The 15,861-nt window shown below is 38.1% G+C and overlaps 2 protein-coding genes across 7 annotated transcripts in view; both read left to right on the top strand.

The window, feature by feature from the left end:
- The window catches only part of LOC311035092 (uncharacterized protein), a gene marked incomplete at its 3' end in the record, with an annotated part of 5,782 nt that extends 2,502 nt beyond the window's left edge, over positions 1-3,280 (top strand). Inside the window, exons 2-6 of the mRNA XM_084043173.1 lie at positions 786-821; positions 1,042-1,317; positions 1,757-2,044; positions 2,548-2,694; positions 3,141-3,280. Of these exons, the coding sequence (XP_083899299.1) occupies positions 786-821; positions 1,042-1,317; positions 1,757-2,044; positions 2,548-2,694; positions 3,141-3,280 (887 nt within the window). The remainder of the gene's footprint in view (positions 1-785; positions 822-1,041; positions 1,318-1,756; positions 2,045-2,547; positions 2,695-3,140) is intronic.
- Positions 1-15,861, top strand: part of LOC311035272 (uncharacterized protein) — a 57,473-nt gene that overhangs the window by 22,945 nt on the left and 18,667 nt on the right. Inside the window, exons 7-9 of one of the 6 annotated variants that reach the window (XM_084043380.1) lie at positions 3,509-3,606; positions 4,990-5,040; positions 8,670-9,567. The exons of 4 other annotated variants lie outside the window; for them this stretch is intronic. In XM_084043380.1, the coding sequence (XP_083899506.1) occupies positions 3,509-3,606; positions 4,990-5,040; positions 8,670-8,683 (163 nt within the window). In that variant the 3' untranslated portion in view covers positions 8,684-9,567. Of the gene's footprint in view, positions 1-3,508; positions 3,607-4,989; positions 5,041-8,669; positions 9,568-15,861 lie in introns of those variants that run through there. One more of the 6 variants, XM_084043381.1, reaches the window with a different exon arrangement.

Below are 15,861 nucleotides of genomic sequence, written 5' to 3'. Positions count from 1 at the left end.
TTTGTCTGTTGGTGTTGTGTTAAGCAAGGGATAATGCATGGGGAGGTAGTCATTATTGAAATTTAAAGCCCGACAGGGCTTTAAATTTCAATAATGACTACCTCCCCATGCATTATCCCGCTTATTACACGGCTACTTAATAAATACATAAATACGTTTACCCAAAAGTAACAACAAAACGAAGTATTTCCTTGCTTACGGCAATGAAAGTATTCCATAAGTATTGGGCTGGGCGGACAAGTTCGCCTCGCAAAAACAAATGACGAAATGGAAAAAAACTCGCCCCAAAACACACTCGCCCCCCATTCTATTTACTGCCGATTTGCCTGTAATACCGCCGGATTTGCCCCGGGGCGACTATGTTTTGGGGCGAGCGTTTTGGTATTCCCCCGTTGTTGTGCCACGATAAACAAGGAAGTGCAGTGGATCAAATAGAATGACTTTTCGGTTATTGCATCGTCTATTTCTCACTTCAAATGTTTTCAAAAACATTCTTGAGAGCAACGTTTAGTTGTAAATGACATTGGTTGTTTGTTTACATGGCTGTCAATGTTGGATAAAGCATAAAATCAAGCAGCTCAGGTTGATATGAGCAGGTGTTCTGAGTCTCTGATTACACAGTTTCCTCGTCGGTCTCACCGGTCATTATCATCGGTCATTATCCAGAAATAATGACCGATGACTGACCAATCAGAATCGAGCATTCAACCAAGCCGTGTAATAATGAGAAATAATGAAATGCAGATTATGCTTAACTTGACATTTTCTCATCAAATATTTTTCAGTGCTGAGTAGCTTCCTCTCCTATGGACACAGTCAAGGTGAAGACTGATTTTATCTAAACTCTTCATTCAGTCAAGATCATATTTCAACCTGTCACACACAGTACTTTGTCCCTTCAATTATTACATATTTCTGTCAGTTTACTGTGATGTGAATCTACTCAACTTGCTTGTTACTGTGATTTAGTGACACACATGTCAGTTTGTATTCATTTGTTTTTATTCTACTTGAGTGTTTGTGTTTTATGTGTTCGTGTAGAGAGACCATCAGCTGTTCTGAGCCTGGAGCCCAACTCATCCCAGATGTTTACTAGAGAGTCTGTTACATTCATATGTGACATGAGAGAAGGACAGAAGACTGACTGGGATTACAAACTTGACAAAGATGCTCGTCCATTATTCCCTTACAATGGTCTGAATATATTTATATTGCAACTAGTGCCAGCCTACAGCGGTGAATACCAGTGTGTTGGTTCTCTCATAAACAATCCCCAGGTTACAAGACAAAGTAATAAAGTCACCTTGATTGTATCAGGTAAGTCATGTTTTTCATCAATGCCATAATGTAACATCATCCATAGCAATATGAACCTTTTAAATATGATTTTATACCCATAAAGAGCCAAATATCCTGGGAAACAGGACTTGACAATAAGTGGTGGGCATTTCCAATACATCATTCATTTTTTCCATACACAAATCACCAGGATATATATTAAAGATGGTGAGAGATATTGCATTGACATTTACATACTTAAACTACCTAAATGTGTTTACGTAAATAATTCATGAACATTCCTGAACTTGAACAAATGAACATTCTGTCACATAATGAATCATTTTATCTTCTATCTATTTATGTGATCTATGTTCATTTCAGGACATTTCCTCAGTTTTCAGCTACTGTATTCCACATATTTTCTCCGGAAGTGGATGTTCAAGTTTAGAGTTTTTCTTCCTAATCTGATCAACAGATCATAAACCAAAGGCCACACTGAAAGCTTACCAAACAGACCTACCTGTAGGGGGCAGGTTTACACTGAGCTGCTCTGTGGATGGTTCATATGGCTGGAAATGGCAATACACATACGCCCAGTACCAACAATACACACCCTCACTGATCATGCAAGATGACGTTCACCAATTTAATGGATCAATCAGTGTGTCAGAAGGAGGAGTCTACAGGTGCATAGGAATTAGAGGAGAACCGGATTACTACACTGAACTAAGTGATGAAGTGCCAGTCACAATAGACACAATTGGTGAGTACTTTTTGAAATAAATGTGTGTGTGTGTGTGTGTGTGTGTGTGTGTGTGTGTGTGTGTGTGTGTGTGTGTGTGTGTGTGTGTGTGTGTGTGTGTGTGTGTGTGTGTGTGTGTGTGTGTGTGTGTGTCTAGCCTAAATGCTATAGTCTAATCTATGTATTTCAAATGCTATTTTCTAGGGTTGTCCGATATTGGCTTTTTTACCGATAACCGATATACCGATATTGTCCAACTCTTAATTACCGATACCGATATCAACCGATACCGATATATGCGGGGATTATTGTGATTAGGGTAAGCTTAAATTTCATATCACACACACCATATACAGTAAGAACTCCTGTAACTTATTTATAAAGCAAAAAAAAAAAAGCAAAGGAAAAACCGATACCGATATTTTCCCGATATCAATTTTTATGCTAATATCGGCCGATAATATCGGGAGGCCGATAATATCGGACATCCCTACTATTTTCATTGCCATCATACTGTGTCATAGTGCCTCAACCTTCAGTGACAAGATCTACTCAACGTTCAGAGACAAGATCTACTCAAAGTTCAGTGACAAGATCTACTCAAAGTTCAGTGACAAGATCTCAGTGGCGTAGCCAGAAAGCTGGCAGCAGCTGGGCATGGGGATTTGTGGGTGGGCACTCAAGCACGCGCGCGCAGCGCGCGTGCTTGAGTGCCATGTGCGCGCGATTTTTTTTCGGTTATTATCGGTTAAAATCTTACTTTTTTGCGCAATTTGCGGGTCTTTTGCGGGTTTATTATGTTATTTAATTGTTATTTTTGCCTTAATTTTCATGAAAACATTGACAGGTCGCAAATAATGCCCCGTTGTCCGCCTCCTCCGCGCGTCCGCAGTCCGCGGCTGTCCGCCTCCACTCACAGAGCACAGGCACAGTTCACAAGCAGAAAAAATGTTTTCTTCTTTTTTTTTTTGGGTGGGCACAACAGCCAGGTGGGTGGGCCCAGGCCTACCTATGCCCACCCGTGGCTACGCCCCTGCAAGATCTACTCAACGTTCAGTGACAAGATCTGCGAAACCTTCAGTGCCTGGATCTGTGGAACAGATTTCTCCACTTGTAGTGGGGCTGATTGTGGGATTTCTGGTTGGGATTCTACTGACCATCCTTCTGCTCCTGCTGTGTCGATACAGAACATCCAAAGGTGAGAACTCCTACATTAGACAGATTACATCTATTACAATCATGAGCTACTCCACCTAAATGATACTGTTGATTTCCATGGTATAACAATTTAAATGTTCAAAGATTTATGGTTTCTTTCTTTCTTTCTTTCTTTCTTTCTTTCTTTCTTTCTTTCTTTAGACCCATGTTGTGTCCGGTAAGTACAGTATTCCTCTGTCTATTAATAAGCATGACAGCAATACATTCCTACTTAATACATTTCTATAGATTTCAAAAGATCTCTATATATATATCCTTTAATTACAGACCAGTTCAGTCTCAGGTAAACCACCAGGGCTCTGTTGGAAACCAGGGGACCAATCAAAGTGGGGCTCCTGATGATGTGTACTGCCCACTGCAGCACGGTCAGTTTTTGAACCAATCGTGGTGGTCAAGGACAATTCTGAAAAGTCCTTCTGACAATGACAAATGTTAATTTACAACTTCAAATAAGAATAAATACCAATTCATTAAACAATGAATGTCCTTTTTGGAAGTATTATCACCTGTCTGTTTGTTTTTCCCCTTTTTTATAAATAGCAGAATAATTAACTAAATTGAAACCGTGTGTGAAATATCAATGAGCATCACATTAATGCTTACTTTTATTTACCTTTAGGTGACACAAATGTCTATGGAGTAATCAATCACTCTGAGGACTATGAAAATGGTACAGTATATAGGCTACTTTCAAGGTTCAGTCAAATATCCACTGCTTTTCCTTAACTGCGGAATATGAAGAAATGTATTCACATCTCATTCAGTTGTGAATGGTCGGGCAGAAAGCTCACAATGCAGTTGTAAGCTTGTAGATCTGCTATTTTAGAAAAAAGAAGAAAAAACGCCCCCAAGGGTTGTCGTAAAAGAAAATAATGTAAAAAAATGAGATTTTCAGCACTGGATCTTTAAAGCACAATTAAACTTTAGTACATTGTGGTTGGGTATAGTTAGGCTACCTTACCACGATGTGACTTCCAAATATTGGCACGATTCTTCACGATTTTTCTCGTGACATTTTTTGAATATTTTAACCCAAAAAAATCATGTATGGGGGTCCCTGGCTTCAGATGGGGATCCATGGCCAAATGCATATTTATTTAGGGGTCCTTGACATGAAGGACTTTGCGAACCTCTGATCTAGATTACAATCGCTGTGCAACTCTCCTTAAATTATACTAATGATTTCCATGGCAGAGCAATTTAAATGTTCAAAGATTTATTTTCACAATTCTATTTTTCTTTCTTTCTTTTTTCTTTCTTTCTACAGATCCCTGTTATGTCACGTAAGTACAGCATTACTCTGTCTTTTAATAAAAATGTCGGCAATACATTCCTACTTAATACATAGTATTTCAAAATATTTCTAATGCATTTCTGCTAAATATATATTTGAATTACAGACCAGTTCAGTCTCAGGAAATCAATCAGGGCTCCGCTGGAGACGAGGGGACCAATCAAAGTGGGGCTCCTGATGATCTGTACTGCCCACTGCAGCACGGTCAGTTTTTTAAACCAATCATGTTGGTCAAGGACACTTCTGACAAGAACAACTCGTTCTAATTTAAATATGAATTAATTTACAACTTCAAGCTTAATTCATTAAACAATGAATGTGCTTTTTGGAAGTATATTAATATCTGTCAATTCCTTTTTTTTTTATAAATAGCAGAATAATTTACTAAATTGAAGGCATGTGTGAAATAACAACAATAAGCACCACATTAATGTGTACCTTTGTTTACCTTTAGGTGACACAAGCGTCTATGGAGTAATCGATCACTCTGACGACTATGAAAATGGTAGGGAGGACCGCCAAGGTTGTAGCGTTTTTCACTTTTCACTCTTTTACTCAGCGATCTTTTTACCTACATAATTATGTAATATTTTCAAACAAAGGACCTACACATGTCCGCTATCATAAACCACATAAAGTTTTTCAATTGATAAAACAGGTTGTGAGTTATTAAACCGAAAGTGGACGCTGTTCTGATGTTACATTTTAAGAGCATATGAGACTAATTGTAACAGCATGAGTTACTAATGTAACACTGCTAAAAAACAGCATTAAACAAATCGTTTTCAGCTTAAATCAATTATATTTATTTAAAGCAACTGTTATGCATTGTTTTCATACCAAGGATGTGATAAGATAATGTATCAAACATAAGGATTTTATTAAATATTACCGGATGGCAATTTCAGTGAATTCCATGGGGAAATGTATTGATTACACCTAAAAATATGTGTGTTACAATTGGACCGCTCTGCGCGCCACTGCTTTGGCTTTGTTTACAGAACAGAACTAATGTGCATATATGCACGTTAGTTCACATTAGTTTAAATTTTGTTATGCTATATAGCATGTTAACACTATGTAAACTAGTGAAGAACAGATGCAGACAACCATGTGGATTTTCGCTCAGCAACATTAAAGGTAAGATTTGTAGACCAAAGATACTCAAGGTGAAAAATGTTACTTACCTTGAGATAAATCAGTTTTTCTGCGATAACTCTCTCTAGCCTGGATGAAAATACTATTTACTTCCTGGGCGCGTTCATTACGGCACTGGTCACATACTGACGTGATGACATTGGCCGCGTTTCCCAAAGAGCTCGTGCGTAGAGCATCGTCGCAGGTCCTACGACGGGTCTAACGTGTGTCGTCACATGCTTCGCAGTACCATAGCAGGCACGTAGATTTCAGGTCATGCGTGGCCGTACGCAGCTTGCGCAAGCGTCTCCTACACAGCTGGGACTCGGCCAAACCTACGCTCTACCCTCATTAGTAGCAGGTGGTTGTGCCCCTGCGTGCCATCTAAACTGGCTACGTGTGTGGTAAAAGTACATTCGTGAGACAGAATGCGCGCAGCATACTCCCCGCCTACAGTAGGCGGGGAGTACTGTCCTACGAAGCATTTTGTAACGAGCGCCCTGGGCCGCTTGTAACACCCATCGTAGCGAAATAGATCTATGAAAAGACTGACACACACACACACACACACACACACACACACACACATATACGGCCGTCATTTTTAGATATATAAATTACGGCCGGGCCGCTGCATAACGTGCGATGCCTGCTCAAAAAAAAAAAAGACAGACGTCAACGCACTGCGACATGCCGCGTCGACAGCTTGCAGATCTGTTTTTTGGGTAGGGCCAGCGGCTGCGCTACTTCGTCCTCTATGCATGAACCCGAAGTTTACAAATTGTCACGGATGATCTCTGATCTGATCATCTGATAAAAATATGAAGCATGTGCCAAGTTAACTAAATGATGCTGAGCTAAATATGTTTCCTTAATTTCGACGTTTTATAGTTAAACGTTATGATGAAAGTCCCCAGTTCCTTTCACAAAGTGACAGCTGTGAATGGTTAAAAAAACTTTTGAAAATAGCAGATCTACAAGCTCACAACGACTCATAAGCTTGTAGATGTAATTTAATGCATAAATATATCATTCAAACGTTGTATTTACAGTGGACTACTTCAGGACATCTGACAATTGGCTCTGTCACCGACAGCATTTTTATCGGATCATGTTATAATTTATCAACGCCGGGTTCATGCATATGTAGTGGAAGCAGTGAGTTGGGATCGAACCCGAAGTTCCCACTCGCCAGCCCAACGCGTTACCAGTCATGCCAGTAAGACCGAGCCCGATAATTAGGTCTTTTGCACGCCACTTCTCGCTAATTTGAGTGTGGGGGCTACACAGCGCAGCTGTTCCTCCTAACAGCCGCTCGCCCCAAAATAACAGATCTGCAAGCTGTCAACACGGCATGTCGCAGTGTGTTTGTTGTATATATGTCTGTTTTTTTGGTGAGGCGTCGCCCGTTACGCGCCGTTATATATATATCTATATATCTATATATATCTGTATCTATATATATATATATATATATATATATATATATATATATATATATATATATTCCTAAACTTTCCTAAAGTAAATTCCCCCCATTGGTGCTAAAAGCTGTCAATCATGCAGGGGGACGCCCCCTCTATCCTCTGAAATTTTTTGAACGGCGAACAATGGCCGCCGTGTTCATTTAAGATCATTGAAATGTCACCTTAAAATGCATTTTAATACATTACAGAATGTACCTAAACAAACATATGTGTCCAATACATATAAAGGTAAGTTAGATAAAGGTGCGACTTTATCTTAGTATATTTGCAAAATTCTGTATATATATATATATATGTATGCAAAGGGTGTTTAAACTATAGTAGGACAGCACTATACGTAGTTGACGTAGGCTACGTACAGGAGCTCTTTACGTGCATGCTGTCTCACGAATGTAGTTTTAGCACAGACGTAACGGAACCTACGACGATGGTGTCTCCTGAAGCCAATTTAGATGAGACGTTGGGCACACACAGCTGCTACTAACGAAGATAGTGCGCAGCGGGGTTGCTACTACGCAGCTGCGTGGAGGCACCTACGCAGCTTCTAGGCTACGCAGGAGCTCAAATTCGTTTGGGAAACGCGGCCATCATGGTGGCATTGACCAATCAAGAGAAAACATGCATGTTGCAACCATGACGCGTTACAATTGTCCCGGCTCTCCCCCTACAATATACTTTCAAGGTTCAGATAAATTATTTAATTTGGTTTTATTGTGGAATATTAACATTGGGAAAACGTACGTACGTACCAACTTTGTCCGGTGGAAACCTTATATGTCCAAAACTTTTCAGGATTAGCATTCAAAAAAATCAAAAGTGTCTTCGCGCCGCGTTTCGAGCTGGCAAATCTTCTACTTTTGATTATTTTGTGTGATACTGTGGAATGATCAAGTAGGGCGTTAATTGACAAAAAAAGTTAAAATATGGAGATAAGAGATTTCTGCCCGACAGCAACGATATACTATACGAGTCTGGACAGACATGGATGTCTGATAAGGATGAGGCATACAACCACCCTGCAGTATTTATGGAATGAAGAAAGAAAAATCTGCTCAATTTTCTTCTATCATTTTCATAGGAGGAATAACTGTGGCAAAGTCACTGTTTGTTGTTGTGCATGCTGCATAATATCTTTATCAATATAATTTATCATGGTAAATGGGTGGGAGAAAAACAAAAGTGACACAACCTAAATCTCTACCAAAGTTAAATTGAGCTATAAGTTCTCATACCATATTGTTAACATCAGACTCTCATTAGTAGGACCAGAGTTCAGAATGTAATGGATGTCGAGGGAAATTCCAGTGAGCAAAGATATCTGTGATCTGTTGAGATGGAATGAAAATGTAACTTTAATGAATGACACCACTCACAACTGAATGAGATGTGAATACATTTCTTCATATTCCACAGTTAAGGGAAAGCAGTAGATACAATATTATACAGCATAATGTTCACTGACAGAGTTCCTGTTTTAAATGTACACTGTAACTTTGTTTAAACTCCTTAGATACAGTGGTGTAGGACAACCCAACATGACACGTGGATGAAGTCAATGGATCTTCAGCAGTAATGCAGGGATACATAACAATACAAATGGATTTTCACCAATAAATGCAGGGTAACATTTACGGAGCAATCTACATGTAAGAGCCATGTTCTCTTCTCTCACATACCCGCATCGCACGCACACAAAGTCAAAGTTTGGATTGATGTGAGAAGTAGTTTAAAACTATAATGTATTTTTGAAGTGTCAATCGATTTATCTATGAGGTTCAAATGCATATTCAGATGTACTACCGTATACATGCGTGTGCAAACATGCACATGCACTCAACCACATACAGTATGTGCATTCACACAATGCTGACACCTATTTTACTCCTCATTCGAGCACATGAACTTGTGTAGTATACAAAATATACTTTTTGACAATTGTGATTTTTTATTATGTTAATTCAATCTTTGTAGGTGTTAAGATATTTACATGATACGTTTACTGTATATTTTATGGTTTGTGTTTTACAGACTATAGTTTTATTACATTTTAATGAATGAAAATAGTTTAAAATGATATATATTTAAGTCTTTTGTTTTAGATATTCAACCCTTAGAATGTCTGTACAGATTTTGCCCTGCTGTTTGAAAATACTTTCATTTATCTCAAACAAATATAATGCCATGTTTAGCTTGTATATTGTACATGTATATGTATGTGTTTCAGCAAAGAGACTTCCTCCGAGCATTTAGATCACACAGGTCCAACTGTTAAAAATTGTGATGTGTCTTAGGATATCATTATCTTATCGACAAAAACAAACAGTGAACATTATTTACTGTTTGTACAGTATTATGATAGAGTGTACATTGCAGTTAAGTTTTAAATAAATTCATGATGAACAATATTTAGTTTTGTCTTATGGTGGCCTTAAAGCGGCACTATGTAAAAAAAGAAATTAATGAATAAAATGTAATCTTTTCCAATCTGTATGTTAGAGTTTTTTAATACAAAATAACTTATGTAAATGATGTGGTTGTATTTTGTCTCCCTACTCTTCTAATAGATCGTGTCAAAGGTCATGTCTCAGGATCTGACACAAAATTTTACCTGATGGTCAAGATTCCATGTCTCCCCTGAGCAAGCAGGCAGGCTCTATTAGCTCAATGGTAAAAATGTCAGCACTTGCGCAGGAAACCGGGTTCAAATCCAGCGTATTAGAGGGAAGTTACAAGTTACAGCTTTAATATATTATTATTATTGTTATTTATACAGTGGGTAGAAAAGACACAATCTGATTGGTTGAGAGCCGTGGTAATAACCACATACAGTAGCAAGTCTAATGTCTTTGTACTGTTCTACATCACTCCACCACTCAGAAGAAAGACACTTTCCACTTGATTGCTCTGCTCTTGTTGTTAATAGAATAATACTATAGGTTTGTATAGGGAAGCAAAAGAAGACAAACATGTTTCCTGTTTCAAAAAGTGATGAGATGCACAGCACTGTGGTTGTAGTGAGACGTCTGTCTTCCTCAATGTTGTGATACTTCACCCGTTTGTGGTCTTTGGTTATTATAGTTTCTTCACTGCATTGACCCACTCTGATGTGTCTATATATGGTAGTAGCGAGTATTCATAAACAGCCATGAAGCCGTTCAACTCAGGAGAAGATGGGTCTCACCTTTCCCTTTGTGCTCCTATGTGAGTATATCACTACTATTATTACTAGTAGGTAGGGGTGTGCCGATACACTAATTTCACGAAACGATACGATACGATATTTGGCTCACAACTTCGATACGATTTCGATACGATACGATACGCACTTTTTTTATTATGAAAATATATGGAGGAGAAAAAAAGAAAATGCAAACAAATAATTCTGTTTTTGCATTATTCAGACATGCAAACTTGTAGCTTTTCAGCTACAATAGCCGTTTTGAATCCAAATAGTATGACACCTGACCCGAAAAAAAAACATGTTGTCACTCTTTTCACTTCGGGGCCGTTTGCATGCCTGATTATTATGATTGTAAAAAAAAAAAAAAAAAAAAAAAAAAAAATTCAAAAACGATATTTTTTTTTCCCCAAAACGATACATATCGTCGCGAAAACGTATCGCGATATATCGCGGGACGATATATTGGCACACCCCTACTAGTAGGTCTATTGAACTAGTTTCTAGTATTTGAACAATTGCAATGAAGGAATACATGGCTCTACTGTAATTATTTTTTGTTAAAAGGATAGCTCACCCCAAAAAATATGTTTTTCTATCGATTAGTCACCCCATGGAGACTTGAATTCATGGATATTTTTATTTTTTGTCCAATTCCTAAGCCAATAATTCGATGACCAGTGGACTGGTTGGCAGCGGGAAGCCCGTTATCAAATTATTGGCTTAGGAATGCGACAAAAACTAAATAATGTCTCCATAGGGTGACTAATCGATAGGAAAAAAGTCATTTTGGGGGTGAACTATCCCTTTAAGCTGCTGAGTTTGAATACACTCAAATGTCAAGGGAATCAATGTAGTAGTTGTTTTTTTACATAGAATCTTGACCAATGCTTTTCACCTTGCTGTAGATTTATAATTTCAGCAATATTTTGATTTGCTATTAGCAATAACAAACACATTAAAAGACCAAAGTACAAACACTGATGATGCAACCTACAATACAGAGATGGCCTTTAGTGCCCACTCATATCTGTTGTATACCATAAAACCTTGTATTTTGTTTAATTTTACACAATAGCTAAATCAATATTGATGATGTCTAGAAGCTGGAATTTTAATATTAATGCAAAAATGCGTTTTTAAATGCATTCTTTTACATCAAGCCGAAACTATTGTTAGTATGCAGCCTAAGATATGAAGCTTGTATACATCATACCTTATGACAGGGTTTCACTGTTTTCTTCAAACCTCTGTCCACACACAAATAAAAGCAGAAAGACATACTGATATTTATGCTTAACTTTATATTGTCTCTCATCAAATATCTTTCAGTGAGTAGCTTCCTCTCCTGTGGACACAGTCAAGGTAAAGATTTATATATATTCTCTTTATTCACTCAGTCAAGCTCTTATTTAAACTATACTCACATTATCACATACTTCATCCTCTATTATAACATATTACATATAGTCAGTTAACTAATATGCATCTACTCAACTTGCTTATTACTCTGGTTTAGTGACAGATGAGGTTGTTTGTAGCATTTGGTTTTATTCTTCTTGTGTGTTTGTGTTTTATGTGTTTGTGTAGAGAGACTAGAAGCTGTTCTGAGCCTGGAGCCCAAATGGTCCCCGATATTTACTGGAGAGTCTGTTACATTCATATGTGACATGTAGTCCAGTTCTATATGTAATTTCGTTAAAATTTTCGGGGGATTAGGAAAACTATACATTTTTGGAATCTTCAGAGTATAACAAATCAGAAAATCCATGATTCCATTTGCGCAGAAGCATTTTGAAAAATGGCGACCTTTGAATATTCGTTTTTCAATATCTCGACTTCTAGATTACATAGGATCTGGATTCTAGTGGCTAAATCTACATTTTTAGGGTCAGGAAAACCAATGGTGCTAATTAACAACATTTACAAATGATCAATGGCACAGATTTGGGTCATAATCCTTGATTTTGGGGGAAAAAATGAAAAATGTAATATTCGTTTTTCCACTATTTTGACTTCTAGATTAAATAGGATCATGATTCAAGTGGTTAAATCGACATTTTTCAAGAAATCCAATGGTGCTAATTAAAATCAGTGATCAATAGCACATATTTACATAACAATCTAGAATTGTAATATATGATTATCTGAAGAGACAGAGACAGATGATTTCTATCATTGACACAAGGTTGCGTCATTTATTTACACAAACACAAACTAGACCAGTCTATACATCATCCTCACTATCATCATTGCTGTCACTAGCCAATGTATCATCATCCTCACTATCATCATTGCTGTCACTAGCCAATGTATCTTGACAGTCTTCATCATTTTGGCAGTCAGCAGTACACTGACATAGCTCTGTACAGGGTAGCCCCACTGATCTGCACGAACATCTAAGTGAAGAACAGTCTGCTTTACAGTGACATCTGACCATCTCAATGATTGCCTCTGGTGCTGGGAGGGACTCAGTTGTAACTGGTTTCAGCTGGCCGTCCTTGTCCTTGTAGTAGCCATTGTTGAGTGGGTCAAGGAACTCCTGCTGAGCAATGTGGACTCTTAGGACATGCTGCTTGAGAGCACCAAGGGTGGGTGGAAGCTTGTCCCCTTCTACCTTGTGTTTGCAGAATATCACTGACTATCATCATTGCTGTCATTAGCCAATGTATCTTGACAGTCTTCTGGGATTTTGGAAGTGGCACCAATATGGAAAATTCTGGGTGCAGATCGAGCAAAAGCTTTGCCCGGCATTTCATGCCTTTACAGGAGCAGACAACACTGGGAGATTGTCTAGGATAGGCAAACCTACCTGGTGGAACAGCTACCTCAAAGCTGGTGATGATGTCCTCGAGGCTCTGAAGATGCTTTCTCAAACCAGTGATGTGTCAGACTACGACTACTCGTCACCAGAACAGTTTTTTCCGTAAGGGGTATTTCTCTTCTTAATAAGAAGTCATGAGCTCTATATTGTGCTGTTTTTAAGTTTATTTTTTATGCTGTTTTAAGCCTCTATTTGGCCTTTTAGAAATGTTCACTGTAGTTTTTAGAATTGTATCATATCCTGAGTATGTTGTCTTGTTGTGCTGTCTGTTTTTCTATCCGTTGAGCTGTGCTACACCACAACAAATTCCTGTGTGTCCTTGTGATACATTTGGCAATAAAGTGATTCTGATTCTGATTCTGATCTACTAACTGCAGTAACTAAGTTTGTATGCACTGCATACTTACCAAAGGGGATCAAAATCAAAAATCAAAAAAATCCCTGAGCTGAGATGGCATCTATTCTGCAAACACATGGCAGAAGGGGACAAGCTTCCACCCACTCTTGGTGCTCTCAAGCAGTATGTCCTAAGAGTCCATATCCAGGCCAGAGTGTGGAGTCAGGCACACATTGTCAGCAGGAGTTCCTTGACCCACTCAACAATGGCTACTACAAGGACAAGGACGGCCAGCTGATGATGATAGTGAGGATGATGTACAGTATAGACTGGTCTAGTTTGTGTTTGTGTAAATAAATGACGCAACCTTGTGTCAATGAGAGAAATCATCTATCTGTCTCTTCAGATAATCATATATTACAATTCTAGATTGTTATGTAAATATGTGCTATTGATCACTGATTTTAATTAGCACCATTGGATTTCCTGAAAAATGTAGATTTAACCACTTGAATCATGATCCTATGTAATCTAGAAGTCAAAATAGTGGAAAAACGAATATTACATTTTTAAATTTTCCCCCAGAAATCAAGGATTATGACCCAAATCTGTGCCATTGATCATTTGTAAATGTTTTTTATTATCACCATTGGATTTCCTGACCCTAAAAATGTAGACTTATAGCCACTAGAATCCAGATCCTATGTAATCTAGAAGTCGAGATATTGAAAAACGAATATTCAAAGGTTGCCATTTTTCAAAATCCAAGATGGCCACCATATTGGCTTCTGCGCAAATGGAATCATGGATTTTCTGATTTGTTATACTCTGAAGATTCCAAAAATGTATAGTTTTCCTAATCCCCCGAAAATTTGAACGAACCTTCTTTTTTGGACATATAGAACTGGACTAATGAGAGAAGGAGAGGAAACTGACTGGTTGTACGCATTTGACAAAGATGGTATTCGATTTGGCGAATACGAAGTTCAGAATACATTTGTATTAAGACAACCAGCAGGCTACAGTGGTGAATACCAGTGTACTGGTGTTCTCAGAAAGGATCTGCAGGTTCTAAAACAAAGTAATAAAATCACTTTGATTGTATCAGATAAGTCATATCATCATATATTTTCATCACTGTCATTATGTTTTAAAATCATTCATAGCACGCAGACACTATACTGTATATCAGTGGTGCTCAAAGTGGGGTCAAAGTGGGGTCCGGGAACCCCCACAGGTCCTTGGGGAGGTTCCAGGGGGTCCCCAGCTAAAGTATTTAACATAGCATCATTTATACAGTCTATGGTCTGGACCTGTGGAACAGATTTCTCCACTTGTAGTGGGGCTGATTGTGGGATTTCTGGTTGTGATTCTACTGATCATCCTTCTGCTCCTGCTGTGTCGATACAGAACATCCAAAGGTCAGAACCACTGAAATAGTGATATAACAAAACAAAACAAAAGTATGTTGTGACACTGAAGAGCAAATAACAGTTTTTTAGCCTAAAACAGCAACATATTTTCCTCTTTTTTAAATTACAGATTCATGTTGTGTCAGGTACGTACAACTCTCTGTTTCTAGAACTGTCCCATATGAAGAATCTTATTAGTTTATTGTCAATTCTCTACAGATAGTATAATCACATTCTAGTTATTCACGAGTTAAAACACTACCTGTGTCGCATCGCATGCTGTTGGCTCACTCGCTTTGTATCATCTGTGCTCATGATCTGGGAATTAGTCATAGGGCTAAATTATTGACTAACAAAATTAAAAACAACATTAACTAACCAACTATATCGGCCCTGTCTGTCTCGTCATAAAACATGACCATGAAGATTCTGTTTGCTATTAAATATGTTATCTTGAAATAGATCTGTGAAGTCCCAGGGAACGAATCAGGACACCGTCAGACCAGAGGACCAACCACAGAGGAAATCCAGAAGATGGACACTCCCCACTTCAGCATGGTCAGATTTTAATCCAATCACAACCAATCAATCAAATAACAGCTGATCAATAACCCAACAGACATTTCTGAGAATGGTACTTGAATCAATCAATCAATGAATCAATCTATCAATCAAACAAACAATGTTTTTCTTTCAGATGAGCCTGCAGCTGAGTCCAGTGATGTGACATATTCACAGATTGAAATAAAAAATATGGTCAAGAAAAAGAAAGGTGAGTAAACCAAAAACATGGTGGCGGTTATGAACTGTATGCTGGCTGTTTAAACTCAATCAGCCCACATTGGTTGCGTATGAGTGTGTTTGTGTGTGTTCTATGTTGTCACTCATGCACTAACTATCACACACAGTCCATCACATAAACCATGTGCTATGCCTATGACAAGCCGTTGT

Source organism: Gymnoscopelus microlampas (genome assembly GCF_963454915.1).
Source record: "Gymnoscopelus microlampas genome assembly, chromosome: 19".
Classification (NCBI taxonomy): domain Eukaryota; kingdom Metazoa; phylum Chordata; class Actinopteri; order Myctophiformes; family Myctophidae; genus Gymnoscopelus; species Gymnoscopelus microlampas.
This window is presented reverse-complemented; position numbering and strand designations above follow the sequence as displayed.